The following is a 14,111-nucleotide window of genomic DNA, read 5'->3' as shown; positions in this document are numbered from 1 at the left end:
TGTCTTCCCATGCCCAGCATGTGTTTTCACGAACGGCCAACAGCGATACCAACATTCAACACATGCGACTGTATGTCCGTGTATGCCAGCAGGCCGTCCGAGAAAACTTCCATAGCCAAAAGCCTTAATCCACTGCCAAAGCCGTTCCGAATCGACATGCATACGCATATTATGCCATCCTCATTGCCTGATATGTCAAAGTTCGACGATTCGTCAGATTCTAGTGAATGGATCAATCTACGGCCCCAGGGTTCTAAGAAAGTAGATATGTATGTCGGAGATCGGTTTTTTCGAACAGTAGAAACAAATTGCTTCGATCCTGAAACCCGTATAAAGGAAATGGATGCTAGTGGAGTTTCCATGCAAGTACTCAGCACCATCCCAGTCTTATTCTCCTATGATAAGCCGAGTAAACCCGCGACATTACTGGCGCGGTTATTAAACGACCATATTGCATCATTATGTCAACGATATCCCAGTCGATTCGTGGGATTAGCCACGGTACCGTTACAAGACGTTTCAGCTTCGGTGGATGAATTGAAACGCGCGAAGAGCTTAGGCCTACGAGGAGTCGAGATTGGTACAGAGATTAATGGCTGCGAGCTGGATGACTCGGAGCTGGAACCGTTCTGGAAAGCATGTGAGGAACTTGATATGCCTGTTTTTGTGCATCCATTGGGATACGAATTGGCAAAAGAGAATAAGAGGTGGGAGAAGTATTGGTCTGCATGGTTAATTGGAATGTAAGTTCGACTTGCTTCACATATAACTTTCAGTTGTATGATATAAATATGTCTTAAGTTGCGGAGCAAACTGGGCTGCCAGCAGCCTACAAGAAGATTCTCCGCTGGATTGCTCATTTGCCATGGGACTAACATGAGTACGCTTATGTAGGCCAAGTGAAACAGCCCTTGCTCTCCATGCAATCATCTCGTCAGCCCTATTAGTTCGTCACCCCAAGTTACGTTTCTGCTTCGCACACGCTGGCGGCGCATACCTCCCTTTGCTTGGACGTATTCAACATGGGTACGATTGTCGACCAGATCTCGTAGCTCATAAATCAGAGGGTATATCGCCGACACAGCAAATTCAGTCCACGCAGAAGAACATATGGATAGACAGCTTGGTACATGACCCGGATTTATTGGAGTACATTTGCAAAAAGATTGGGCCGGAACGGGTGATCATGGGCAGTGACTACCCGTTCCCGCTAGGAGAAGTGCCGCTACCAGGTAAATTGGTATCTACGGATGAACAAGTAAAGGATTTCTTGTCAGAAGATAAGAGGGAAGCTATCTTATGGGGAAATGCGGTGGAGTTTTTGGGTTTACATGATTTAGTAAAGGAGTTGGGATTCTAATAAACCCTTCTATTGCATGGGATACCTATCTAGGTATCTTTGTATTTTAAAGCGCTGTAACCGGGCGCCATGACATTTAGCCGGTCCAAGATATCCTTATGTTTTTATATATAACGAGCTAGAAGTATCGTACACTATTAATATATCCTGGTTTAATCTAGCTACCACACAAGTTCTATAATCTCAGTGGCTACACGAGACGGAGCCGAATAGTTTATATAATGGTATCTTAATGCCACCCTGAGCTCTCTCATATGATCATGTTGCATGTTGGAATTAACATGGTTGTGTTGTGAGTCTGTGGAAGTAGTCTTGTATCCAGGCGCGAGGTGTGTTCCTACCTTACCTGCCTCTATTGTACCTTTCGAAATATCGACACACGTATGGAACTTGGGGTTCCTTGATCGAATGGTGCTTTCGGAGTCGATATGGCCTAAAAAACAGAGAGAGAAGCTTACTGTGGTTACTGCTAATGTGCGTCGGCTATATGAAGTTCTATGCATGCACTAATGAAGCCCCGAACTCGACTTTTTCGTCTTGGCCAACCCGACAATGTTCCAATTCACGCAATCGGACGGGGTTTATTTCCACAGGACCTGAGCAAGAGTTCTAGAGGAATGCCTCAGCCGCAGCTAGTAAGGCCTAAAAAGCTTAGCATTGGCGGACGGGGACTTGGCTATTTATTTCCCATAAGGCTGAGAACCGGAACCCACAGAGCTGCAGAGATTCAAAACCATATTTTCGTCTCGAATGGAGCTAATTAATCAAAGATGGTATTAAGTGGGGTATGTAAGTTCAGCAGCTGTACACGTTTGCTGGCCGATTGCTCACCTGTGGGGTCGATCGAACTCGGGAGAATTACAGGACGGTTTGTGCATTTCAATCATAACCCTCGAGGGGTAGTTAAGTATGTATGAGGACCAGTTTGAATCTCTGGCAATGTTTTCTTGAATATGCGATATGGTGATCATTCGGGTACAATTCTCTTCGTTACTCCTTGCTTCGATCGATTTACGACCAACTGCCAAATACTATTTATAACACATCACTCCTTCAAAACGGTGAAATATTGCCACTATAGACGAGAAGGAACCTCTAACGTCGACGTTTCGAGTTACTCAAGGACGTGAAGGTTTAGCGCATTTTTTTACTTTTGACACCTGCCGACCATGGCTTCAGATTTGACGGCTCGCCAGGCGAGTCCAACCACGGCTTCGACATCCGAGACAACTCATACAACTTCATCAGTGCCCGGCATTGTTACCTCAAAATACGGGATTCTAATACCTGCAGTTGTTGGTGGCGTTCTTCTCCTGGTCTCGGCAACTTTGGTCTTCATCGGCCTTCGAATTCTCTTGAGGGAACGGAGAAAAGAAGCCACAGAATCAGAGCCAAATTTACAAAGGCCTCCAAGCAATTCTTCCAGGGCACTGAGCGTCATATCGCTTTGGGGCGACAAGCCGACTGATCAAGATCCAAACAGGTCGCAGAAGACCAGTTCCCCTGGGGAATCCCAAGTCTAGATCGATCGCTGCACGGGCATCTCCATGGGTCTCCACGACGGCAAACACCGATATTCCCTTTGATCCGCAAACCATTCTTTCTTAGCTCCATTACTCCTATTCACAAGTTTCATAGAACGCGTCACTTGAATTTTTTTTTTGCCGCAATTCTTCCTTCCTAAATTTGGTTGTGTTGCATTTTGACACTAATTAAACCTTCCCCCCTGGGAACGCTCATTGGGTGAGAATGCCAACTTCCCTGCCGCAATCCTTGAGTGCGCAAATGCTCCAGACATTCATGCAACCCAAACGGGGATCGAGCCCCAGGCTGTGCAACCAAACACCCAGCAATCACAAGATTACCTGGGGTTCGCCTGGGATTTTCTCTGATCAGCCGTCGTGGTTGACATGTTCCTGTCACAGTTGCAAGGAATCCAAGCAGCTGAACAGTCACGCGGGCTCTCTATGACTTATATAAGATCTAAGGGGCATCCACGCTTTTTTTGTTTCCAAACATCCCTTTCGTAACTCTCTCCCTTTTTTTTCGCTCGCTACTGTTTGATACCTCACTCATTCGGTTATCAGCAACCTACTCTCATTCAATTGATCAAGATGCAGCTCAAATACTTTTTTACCCTTCTCCTTTCGGCCCTGCCACTTACTTTGGCCGCTGATCTAGGAAAGAACGCTATCACTGCCCCTATTGCAGGAGACGTGATTACTGCCGGCGAACCTTATACAATCGAATGGACGAACCGGGAAGGAACCTCGGTCACCCTCACATTGGTCGATGGGCCCGCAGGCCAGGTTTTACCAGTACAAGAAATCATTCGCAATACCCCCAATACTGGTACTTACACATGGAATGTTCCGGAGAATATTCCCGCATCTGACAAATACGCCATTCGGATAACATACAACAATATTCCTACAGACTATAATTACTCTGATCGTTTCAATTTCGAGAACGAGAATGTTGTATCGTCCGCTGCCGTCAGCTCTAGCGCCCAGACCTCCACCGCTGCCACTAGCACTGGAACCGAGTCCGCTAGCTCCGCTTCGACAACCGAACCTGAGACCAGCTCGGCTACAACCGAGTCCGAGGCTTCTAGCACTGCTGAATCAACTGAATCTGAGGCCACAACCAGCGCTGCTTCGAGCGAAACAGGATCCGTGACCTCTCGTGCCACCGAAACCACTGAGGCCACAATTGGAAGTTCCTCGACAGTCTCCCGTGCGACTAGGACATCGCCTGCCGTCGAAACCAACATGGCTCCAGTAGACCAACCATCATCGGCCAGCAGATCTATCAGCGGCCGAAGCATGATTGCTGCTGTCGCTGGAACAATCATTGGAGGAGCTTTCATCCTACTATAAGTTACACCTTAACTTTTAGGTTGGGAAAGAGGAGGAGGAGGAGGAGGAGGAGGAGAGGCGGGTTTTGATTCAAGAATGTACATTAATATATATGTCCACATGTATTAGCATTATACCTTTTTAGTAATGAGCATATCTGATTCTGATTCTATGATTAAACTCGGAATCGCATAATATCTAATGGATTCCTTACCCCTGTGAGAGCATGCGAACTTCCCAACTCGCAATTATAATTTAAACGAAGAGTGTTGGAATTTGTGCGTTGGGAATGGCAATTTCCGCTTTAGGCGTTTTCCACGCCTTGACGGGCCAACCAAAAGCCAAAACTTTTCTCTTCATCTGTAAGCTACGTAAGGTACTCTATCTACAACCCTCAACATCATCTCAACCTTTCAACGCCACGGCTGCTCCCTTCCTCCTCATCGCTGCTGCTACTGCTTCAATCTCTGTCGCATAAGTTCTACCTATCGAACAAACCTACCCAAGATGTCTCTTCTCCGAACTCTCAACCGTTTACCCCGCCACCCCGCCTCTGCCCTTCGTCAATTCTCCACCACACCGTCTCGTCTCGACTTCTCCCGTGTCCAGATCATCGGTCGCATCGGTACCGAACCAGAAATTTCACAAGCTTCGAATGGTAGCTCAGTTACCAAGTACGCGGTCGCTAGCACGATAGGTTATGGCGACAAGCAGTCTACCCAATGGCATAAGGTCATCGCGTTTGGATATCCAACACCCGAAAAACTTACGAAGGGAGCCAGAATCTTCCTGGACGGCGACCTCCAATTGAATACATACGAGGCTGATGATGGCAAGAAGCACACCCACGTCACCGTCAAGCAGCGTATGTTAAATCCTATATCAAAGTTGTGGTCTGAAGAATGATGGCTAATACGATTCGTATGAGATTTTACAGGCTCGGTCAACATATTAAGTAGACCACAGGGAGCCGGTGAAGGTGAAGGTGCGCAAAGCGCGTGAATTTAGTCTGGGTATCATTTCCACTACCAACGCGTTTACTACCGGTCCTAAAACCCGTATTTCTACTGCCCCCAGAAGCTTCAGCATTGCGACCTCGGGGGACACGATCGCCATATAATGCAACCCACCGTGTAATGGCGACAAAAATCCTTGACATCAGCACCCTAATAAGCAACATTCTCGCCCCAAGATTCTTTTTTATGATTGGTTCTCTCACCTTTTATAATACCAGTCCCATTTAATTTCTCACACCTCTCGCTTCTGGGCCATGTTTTGATAGAACTGTATGTATTCCGGTGCGCTAGGGACTGTATATTGTTTTTTTTTGTTTTTTTAATTATGGGGAATTGTACCTCTGGGAGGATAATTCCGCTGTTTATGGGGTAGTTGTATATACATACCTAGCCCCAGGTATTCTGAATAAAATATGTCCACCCAATCTGGTTTAGTACCTTCCACATCCAATTTGGTCTTCCGTGGATTCCTCTTAAGCTTTGCCATGGCCATGGTTGCTCTCCGGTACTCCATCGTGAATGTAGACTACCGCGCAACTAGTACTATGAAATCCTCCGTTTCAAATCCCCCTAGAATCAAGAACTTTACATCATTCACACCCGTCGAATCATTTCTAGGATTGCAAAGGAGGATGCTGTATGAAAAGACCACTTCTAACTACATGATAGCCAGAGGCATGTACTTCCATTGAACCTTAAGACCACTTGTAAATTAAAATGCCAAACCCTGTCCTACGCAGCTACGTCAGCACCGTCAGTATGACAACGCAAAATAACGTTAGCAACCGAAAATACCACAAGGCACTGCACATCACATCTTCATCTGGATGCATCTGAGCAATAGATCTTCATATTTTCAACCAACTAGATTTAGTCCACGCTCTTTCCCCATGCCGCCGTTGCGTTAATTCTATATATAGTTACACAAACTACACTAAGCTTCCCCCCCTTTTCTGCTTCCCACTTAACACTGAAAAGTCAACTCCTATATCCGCTGGAAAGCTTTTGAGGTTGCAATAGGGCTTAGAAGTGATGGATCTTCGGAGTTCGGTGATACAGATGAGAGATCTTCTAGGGTTTTACGTCGGTTGTGTCCAGTCGGATGTAGTGGGAAGGGTCTCGTGCGCAACTTGAATGTAAGGAAGACCCCTGTAGTTAAGTCTATGACCCAATAGTTGGTGGGTTCATTATATTGTCTTGCCGAAGCTAGGCATGGGGAAGTGAATCGAGATCTATGTAAAGTTTAGATTGTATATGGGGGGACTTAGATATAAAATGGGTCATGCATCCTGAACTTGAGCCTCCATATGGTTATTTTGAAAGTAAGTTCAATTCCGACTTGAAATTTGACACATATCAAACTACATAACCATAACCAAATCAAAGTCTTATTTTCTTTTAATCTCTTCGAGTATTTGCCCAAGATGCAATTGAAATCCTACCTACTTCCATTCCTTACTCTTGCCTCTACTCTAACTGCGACCCCAATCGCTTCACCAGAGAAGGCAACTTTGCAATCACGCTCTGCCGATGGTTGTTTCGAAATCACCCAGTTCCGGAACTCCGGTAGTCCTCATTCAATCTCCGCCACCGTCGCCTTCGAGCTAGTAGATCGCTCTAAGAACCTCGCAGCAAGTTGCCGCGCGATCCTTTCAATTCTACCCACCATCGTCACAGCTGAGTTCCCAACATACTGTAACGACTCAAGTGTTGCCTTTGGATTCCAATATAAACCACCATTCCCGGGGTATTGGCTTTCTATCGCGCACATCTATAATAATAACAATACTGTGGATGCTGGGAGCGTTTGGGCGGGACGTGATGTGAGGAGATATGATAACCCGAGCGGGAATCCGAATGGAGACTTTGATTATTTGAACTATCCGGCGGAATTCAGTGTTGCCTACAATCGCCATGTGCAAGAGTTGCCAATATCTACTTTGGCGGCAGTAGCACCCAAGCCCACCGCTTAAGCTAGTTGAGACGAGCAGCTGAGACGAGGTAGGAAAGAAGATTAGGTTGGGGATAAGTTGTTGGGTGCATAGCATTTTGGCGTTTTAACACCCTTCTGGGTTCTGGATGTCGAAATCCAATTAATTCTGGGATTCTGTTTTTGTCATTTTTATTTATTTCTTAGAATAAAATTGAAAACATACTTGTAAGTATTTAGACGAAAGTAGTTGTTGATGTCTTTAATGTATGAAATGAACTCAGCCAATGCAATATCGTCCGTTCTGAAAGAAAATAAAACTGTATAATATATATATGTGACGTAAAATCAGGTGGTATCATAAACAATCGTAAGAGACAAAGGTATAAAGAAAAACAATCTTGCACTGCATGAGGCTGTTTTTTAGGGTCGATAAGCCGGTGGTGCTTCGTCAATCGCCTGCATGCCTGATTCTGTTCTTGACTGGTTTCTTGACTGGGTCCTCGACGGGGTCCTCTGGTGTTCTCGATCACTTCTTGTATCCGTCCGTGTTTGACTCCTTGACGAGGCTCTTGAAGGTGTCCGCTGATGTCCCCGTTCACTTCCTTCATTTGCCCTTGTAATACCCTCTCGACGGTACTGACTCGCATGCGTCGGAGAACGAGTTTCTCCTCTCGGAGCCCCATTACTCTCCGTATCCGGTACATTAACCACCAAGAACATCATATTCACCGGCGGAGGTGGAGGCGGCTGTGGCGGCGGGGTCACAATATGCATCCGCAATATAGCGGGTTGAGGGTGTGCAACCGGCACTGTTCTCATATTCGGTCGAGTATTTCTATTCGGCTGTCGTGCCTGTGCCGACCGCCGTGCAGTTCTTTGATGTTGTTGAGCCCGTGCATGTTGTTGCTGCTGCCGCTGCTGAGCGAGGGACCATTGTCGCATCCGCTCGTCCTGGGCACGTTGGCTGTTATTCCAATGATACCAACTGTTCCATTGCCGTTGCTCTCGGTCGTATATGTAGTACCAATATAGGACACGAATGAAAAAGACAAGGAAGAAAATTGTGATGCATGCTATAATTATATATTTCAGCCAGTATAAATAGCTTGTTCCATAATCGCGAGGTACGAGAATGTGTCGGAAATCTGTGGACTCCGGCGTAGGCGCCATCCTGGTTGTATACGTATGTACCAATGGCACAAGACTATGCAGTAATATACAACGAAGGGCTTGCCCTTATGATTTCATCTGAAATCTTAATCTTTTGGTATTTTGAAAGTATGGACACTCAGCTGTGCAGTCAATCCGAGGCAATAAATGAGCCATTCGATGATGATACGTCAAGGCAAAGAAGATTGAAAGATAGTTTAAGAAACACTACTTCCTATTTGTGCGAAAAGAGCCTTACATAACTAGAAATAAAATCTTCCAGCCTTCTTTCTGCTACACCCAAAACCGCGGGATCAAGCATCCAAAATCCCTTCCTGCAAGATCTGTATCATGAGGGGAAACCGGTCCTTGCAAGCCCGTGCGGCTGAGCCCTTTTGGCAGTGTGTAACGACAAACAACGCATCGAAGAGACGGGACTTGACGTCTGTGATTCGCTGGAGAACCGAGACTTGAGGGGTGGGCCCTGTAACAAAGAGGCTGGGCGACGTATGCAACCGATTGGAATCGCAACCGCTATCCCGCGTAGTTGTAGGCAGTTGGGTCTTCGGCGACGTCGTGACTCGTAATCATGATTCTTGAGGCTTAAAGGTTGGGTACCAAAAGCCGGGATGCCTTGATATTGTAACGTTGCAACTTGTATCAGGAAATATTATAATATTGGTCTAGAACTTGGAAGCAGTTTGGTGAATTTATATTTGCAAACAGCACAACACACCGACGTTGCATAGTTTGTTGGATTTTTAATGGGAAACTTCGGCCTGGTGACGAGACTGAGCTGGGAACTTCACGGTCTGGGAACTGGAGAGTTTTTGTGTTAACGAGCGTGAGGGGTTTTCAATTTAACTAACTACCTAGCTTCATCGATTTACATAATGGTTGAATACATGGAAAGAATAAACGAATCGAAACATTCAAAGGCAAAAAGCGTACGAGTGTGCTTTAAATTTTGCTGATGAAGTTCGATAAAGATGAAAGATAAAACGCCAATGACAGGACCAACACCCTCGCCTGACAAATGCCAACTTAAATCATTGCTAACGAACGACTCATATGGCTATACCCTGGTCTAGTTTGCTGGGTGCTGGAGTAGTAGAGAATGTGTGGAGCCTGAATATCAATACTGCAATTTGGAGAACGATAAATCAAATATAACACCTAGCTGCTGCATCGCACCGTGTGAGCCAAGTTTACCATGATGTGGTAGTACTTGGGTATGTTATCATTTGTCGGAAAGAGTTTAAGCGGTAATGATCCAGGTTTCACCGTTTGGAAGCTCTCCCGAAACGGCATTGATCTTGTCATCGAGGGCACTAGCCAAAGCCTTTGGGACTGCTGGGGCACCTAGAGAAGTGTTCCCAAGATCGCCCGTAAGCTCCTGGATCTTTTGCCAGGAAGGCGTAAATTTAACTTGAAGGATTTCATTCCTCGCATCGATTGAAATAAACACTTCAGAGTCAGGCTTGGTCGCTATATTCAAAATATGTTAGCGGGGTTGGAATCAAAGGGGTTATTAGCTTTCCTATTGACTTACGGTACCATGGGAGTGGCTTGGAGACAAGGGGGTAATTATCATCATCATCTCCGTCTGGGAGAGGAAATTCATATTTGACAGTTAAGGTTTTTCCATCCTCCGAAAAATACAAGGGTCCGGGGTTGTATTGAATTTCCGAAAGAGCATGTCTGGCGGCATCATAAAGGACATTCTGGGCATGCGATTCCAGAATTGGCCTGGTAAACTTAACAAATGCCTTCAACCAGTTCACGCTATTAGCCTTGGACGGGTCGCCCCCAAAGCCTGAAAGGGACATAAGGCTCTGGGTTTTGTACGTGGTTTGGGTCCATTGGCCATGGTTGTCGTAAGTAATATCGCCAGAATTATATCCACTACCGCCACCACTGGACGAGAAATCGTACTCTCCACTTTCGGTACTTTGAGAAACGAAGTCGAACAGCTCGCCAAACTTTTTATCGCCTGTAGCGACATAAAATTTAACTACCGGAGCAATGTCATATTTCATACCCGGTTGAGCTTTAACCTGTTAAACCGTCAGGTCAGATCCGTTTTGATAACTTTAGAGACTTTAAAAGGGGGGGTGCCGAGGGTGCCGAAAAACATACAACTGTAACGGGAGTCGCGAATTCATCTCCTTGTTTCATCATGGCCAAACCAATTGTCACATTATCATTAAGAGTAAATCCATGATCAGTGGTAATAGAATAACAGCCGGGGGCAGCGTCATTCGCTTGATCTTGATCAGCCCAGCGAAAATTCTGATTCTCCTGATCCCAATAAGTCAAATAAGAACCTATTTTAGGGATGTTATTAGTCAACGGGGAAAAACAACATAGATACACAATCTTTTTTTGCTGGATTTAAGATCACTTACTTCCTTTAACACCAGTTAAACCGAGTTTAGCCGGAGTATCGCGAGAAGAGCCAGTCTCGATAATAGTTTTGCCGCTGACCTCAGTCTTGGGACCGCAAACTGTCTCCCAAAATTGGGTTAGCAGGAACCAAAGGGAAGTTAGATCTTCTAACAAACTGGATTCACATTCACATACAAGCATAAAAGTCTAATTGGGTAGTAACAGTAGCGGCAGACTTGTTGGCCACATAAACGGATACCCAAGTATTGGTGTAAATATCCGACGCCGCAATGCTTCCAGAGAAAACTGGTGGGGCAGTAAAGAAGAAGAAACGGCGAGGGACGCCAGATTTATTGATGATTCGGAGCTGATATTTACTCATACTGGCGATTTTACTTTGGAGTTATATAGATGGATCTATAAAAACCGAGGAAGTGAAGTGATAAGAAAGCGTGGTGAAGATAAAAGTTAAGCTGCTTTGTCTTTGGATAATGAGATGGTTGCTGTAGATGAGTCTGAGCGATGGTTATTTTATCTCGGTCTTTGGGGGGAAATTCCATCCATTTATACTTTTTGAACGGCCCCCAGTCGAACGATATCGGTTTGCAATTTGACTACCGTTTATAATTCACTACGCCGAGTTAGCAACATCAATAGGGTAACTCCTTGATACTCAGATGGAAAAACTAGCCCCTCGATTTCTTCAGCTCGGGAAATGAAGCATCGAAGAGGACTGATTGTGCCGAATGGGGGTTTGCAGCAGGCCCGAATACGACCCGTCCTGATAATATTGATCGACGTAAATGTACCATGCCACAGTGGGATAAGATTTAAACATGGGGGATCACTTAAAAGTAGGAAGCCCATGCATCAACTATCCTTTTGCATCAATGAACTCTCAGCTACAGTGGGACCCGTAGTCAAGTCGCCGTAGACTTGAGGAGGGTCGACAGGACAGCTAGATTCAATGACCAGGCTGGTAGGCCAATTGGCCAATGATAGATCCAGATAAACGATTTTATTTGCTCGTAATTGTCTCTAGACTTTTAACGTATTTAGTTTTTAGCCGCCGTTTCGAAAACACCAGAAAATTTGAATAATATCAATCGAATGAGGGGGCTGAAGATACGGGGTCGGATTGCATAGAGCAACCGCCCACAGAATGCACGACTGGTTTCGGGACAAGACACGAACCGGAAAACCGAAATAGTTCATGCAACGATATCGAAGGCTATAGTTAGAGAGGTGATATTGTTGAGGGGTATCTGCATAACTCGAAGCCATGGCCATCGACCGATGATGATGTGATGAGCTCTTGATCGATCGAGCGACTCTTCAGCCGTAGCTATAGAAAAAATGCCGTCTTGCATCTTGCGTCTTGACAAAAATTATTTCTGTAGCCGGTATATTCCTCGGGGTATGGTTGCTAACGTGATTGAGAGGACGGCCAGACGAAAATTTTGCCTCCGGCCGAAAATTTTGGGCAATCAGGGTGTATCATGTCTCCCTTTTCATTTTAATTTCGAGGCGTCTAGATGTCTGGAGCAAGACTACACAAATCAGATTTCATCAATTCAACCCTAACTTGCGCTTGTGTGCAAAGTCTATTCGGCCTGGCAGGCTAGTTACGCATATAGTAGTCAGATTGCAATATTGGAGTGGCTAGTCGAGGAGGCTTTATCTGTCAATGGCCATATGAGTCTCTCGACCTAGCTGATCTACCAGCTTTTGTCTCTCTGAATTATCAATAAATGGGATTCCGGGTCCGATATTGAAATAGTGGTGAAATAAAAATACTGCCCTCCTGCCTCCTTGGTATACACACAACCTGCCAATGGGATGTATGGGGTTTCCTTCCGGTGCATGTAAATCGCCGTACCCGACACTGCACTTTAATCTCAACTTTTCGTATTATTAATGTTCAGCACAATCATAGATCAGCCTTGCATTAGGATCTGCGTGAGCTTTCATTCACTATCAAAGTAGCATCGACCCAACCGCTGATTAGGCTGGGAATTACCCATCGCGTTTACTGTGTGCGTATACGTCTTACGATTTTCAGTCCTGGACAAGCCTTCAGACTAGGCAGTTTACAATCTATTCGGGTCCACTGACTAAATCTTGCAGATATCTAAATACCTAATCCTGCGAAACGAAAAGCAAAAATCTTTAAGCGTGAATATTTGTCTGAACTGCAGTTTCTCGTGCCAAGCTAACTATCAGAATAGCCACTAACTCGATTTTAGGTCCGACTGCGATATGTAGGCTCGAAGGCTTAGATTTGCTACCTCTACGGGACGGAATTCCGGAAGTCTTTTTAAAGTTATAATAACGTAACTCGGGTAGGCCCGCCCGAACTTGACACTAATGAACTAAATGAAGTTTTATTTTCTACGTAACGCTAGCTAAGCTACGGTCCGGCACCGGATAGTCTAACGGCTTATGCACGGCATAGCTAGCTAGTCTCATGGAAAAACAACTATATCCACGGTGAAAAGCCGTTTGATAAAGCGCCTTGCAACTTTCCCACCAAAAAATGCAACACTACACTCGCTTATTCCAAAAAGGGTCTTGTATTGGTGATTTGCAGCCCTGCAACAGTTATGGCCCTATATCGATTGCGACTCCGCGCCCGAACTGCGCACGAATAGTATTATCCAAACACGAATTCGGGATAAGGCCTGCCGCTGGAGTGACTTAATGAGAAATTCGAAGCCGATCGTCTCAGAACAGGAATCTCGCTCGAGATAACCATCTTTCGAACCCCAACCACCGGATAAACCCCATGAGAAGTTATATTTCCTGATTTGTGATTATCAATGTTTTTTATACTCTGTATGCAGGTAGTGACCAGACTGGGGCTCTTATTGGAGAATAATTTGCTCTGTGTGACCGAGTAAGGAAATTACCGTTCAGGTGCGTATATTTTCACTTACTATTACATGTGCATATGCAACTGGCTTTAATGAGACCGAAAAACTTTTGTAGAAAGAAATCCTTCGACAACCAATGCAAAGATTCCTAGGGGTCTTCGGTTCAGTTGTATGGTACCATCATCTATAGAACCCTGAATATATAGTCGGGTCGCTCTGGAATACCATAACTTGCTTTGGCGGATATCCAAAGCCAATTGTAAATCTTGTACTATACGATTTCCTTTTTTACAATAAACTTCTACCGGCTACCGGGAAAATTTACAAGTATGAAGGGACAGGAAAATTTTCCAAGGGCGACGTAAATGAAAGACATTCTGTGGGGCATATGGGTAAAGACTATCGGCCCCCATGGAAACTTATGGAAGATTGACCAAGTACCAAGTTTCCCGGTTTCGAGATCTCATGCAAAGAGTTTCACTCGGCAGGCAAGCGGCTGGCCTCGAGACTAAGATAGCTACAAGCAAACATAAA

General features: G+C 45.2%; 7 protein-coding genes across 7 annotated transcripts; 5 read left to right on the top strand and 2 right to left on the bottom strand.

The window, feature by feature from the left end:
- Positions 1 to 171: 171 nt before the first annotated feature.
- AOL_s00079g314 (uncharacterized protein) lies at positions 172 to 1,360 on the top strand (the record flags this gene model as incomplete). The annotated part of the gene is made up of 2 exons (XM_011124189.1): positions 172 to 743; positions 895 to 1,360. The coding sequence occupies 2 exons, from the start codon at positions 172 to 174 to the stop codon at positions 1,358 to 1,360; spliced, it is 1,038 nt and encodes a 345-aa protein (XP_011122491.1).
- A 1,169-nt stretch (positions 1,361 to 2,529) lies between these two features.
- Positions 2,530 to 2,883, top strand: AOL_s00079g313 (uncharacterized protein; the record flags this gene model as incomplete). The annotated part of the gene is made up of 1 exon (XM_011124188.1): positions 2,530 to 2,883. The coding sequence occupies one exon, from the start codon at positions 2,530 to 2,532 to the stop codon at positions 2,881 to 2,883; it is 354 nt and encodes a 117-aa protein (XP_011122490.1).
- Positions 2,884 to 3,474: 591 nt separating this feature from the next.
- On the top strand, positions 3,475 to 4,239 carry AOL_s00079g312 (uncharacterized protein; the record flags this gene model as incomplete). The annotated part of the gene is made up of 1 exon (XM_011124187.1): positions 3,475 to 4,239. The coding sequence occupies one exon, from the start codon at positions 3,475 to 3,477 to the stop codon at positions 4,237 to 4,239; it is 765 nt and encodes a 254-aa protein (XP_011122489.1).
- Positions 4,240 to 4,725: 486 nt separating this feature from the next.
- On the top strand, positions 4,726 to 5,220 carry AOL_s00079g311 (uncharacterized protein; the record flags this gene model as incomplete). The annotated part of the gene is made up of 2 exons (XM_011124186.1): positions 4,726 to 5,083; positions 5,156 to 5,220. 2 exons carry the CDS (start codon positions 4,726 to 4,728, stop codon positions 5,218 to 5,220), a joined length of 423 nt encoding a protein of 140 aa, XP_011122488.1.
- A 1,438-nt stretch (positions 5,221 to 6,658) lies between these two features.
- Positions 6,659 to 7,207, top strand: AOL_s00079g310 (uncharacterized protein; the record flags this gene model as incomplete). The annotated part of the gene is made up of 1 exon (XM_011124185.1): positions 6,659 to 7,207. One exon carries the CDS (start codon positions 6,659 to 6,661, stop codon positions 7,205 to 7,207), a length of 549 nt encoding a protein of 182 aa, XP_011122487.1.
- A 380-nt stretch (positions 7,208 to 7,587) lies between these two features.
- On the bottom strand, positions 7,588 to 8,337 carry AOL_s00079g309 (uncharacterized protein; the record flags this gene model as incomplete). Its single annotated transcript, XM_011124184.1, has 1 exon — positions 7,588 to 8,337. The coding sequence occupies one exon, from the start codon at positions 8,335 to 8,337 to the stop codon at positions 7,588 to 7,590; it is 750 nt and encodes a 249-aa protein (XP_011122486.1).
- A 1,237-nt stretch (positions 8,338 to 9,574) lies between these two features.
- On the bottom strand, positions 9,575 to 11,086 carry AOL_s00079g308 (uncharacterized protein; the record flags this gene model as incomplete). Its single annotated transcript, XM_011124183.1, has 5 exons — positions 9,575 to 9,804; positions 9,869 to 10,373; positions 10,456 to 10,643; positions 10,725 to 10,823; positions 10,900 to 11,086. The coding sequence occupies 5 exons, from the start codon at positions 11,084 to 11,086 to the stop codon at positions 9,575 to 9,577; spliced, it is 1,209 nt and encodes a 402-aa protein (XP_011122485.1).
- Positions 11,087 to 14,111: the final 3,025 nt, after the last annotated feature.

Source organism: Orbilia oligospora (assembly GCF_000225545.1).
Source record: "Orbilia oligospora ATCC 24927 unplaced genomic scaffold scaffold00079, whole genome shotgun sequence".
In the NCBI taxonomy this organism is placed as follows: Eukaryota; Fungi; Ascomycota; class Orbiliomycetes; order Orbiliales; family Orbiliaceae; genus Orbilia; species Orbilia oligospora.
Note: the sequence above shows the minus strand (reverse complement) of the source record. Positions and strands in the feature narration are given on the sequence as shown.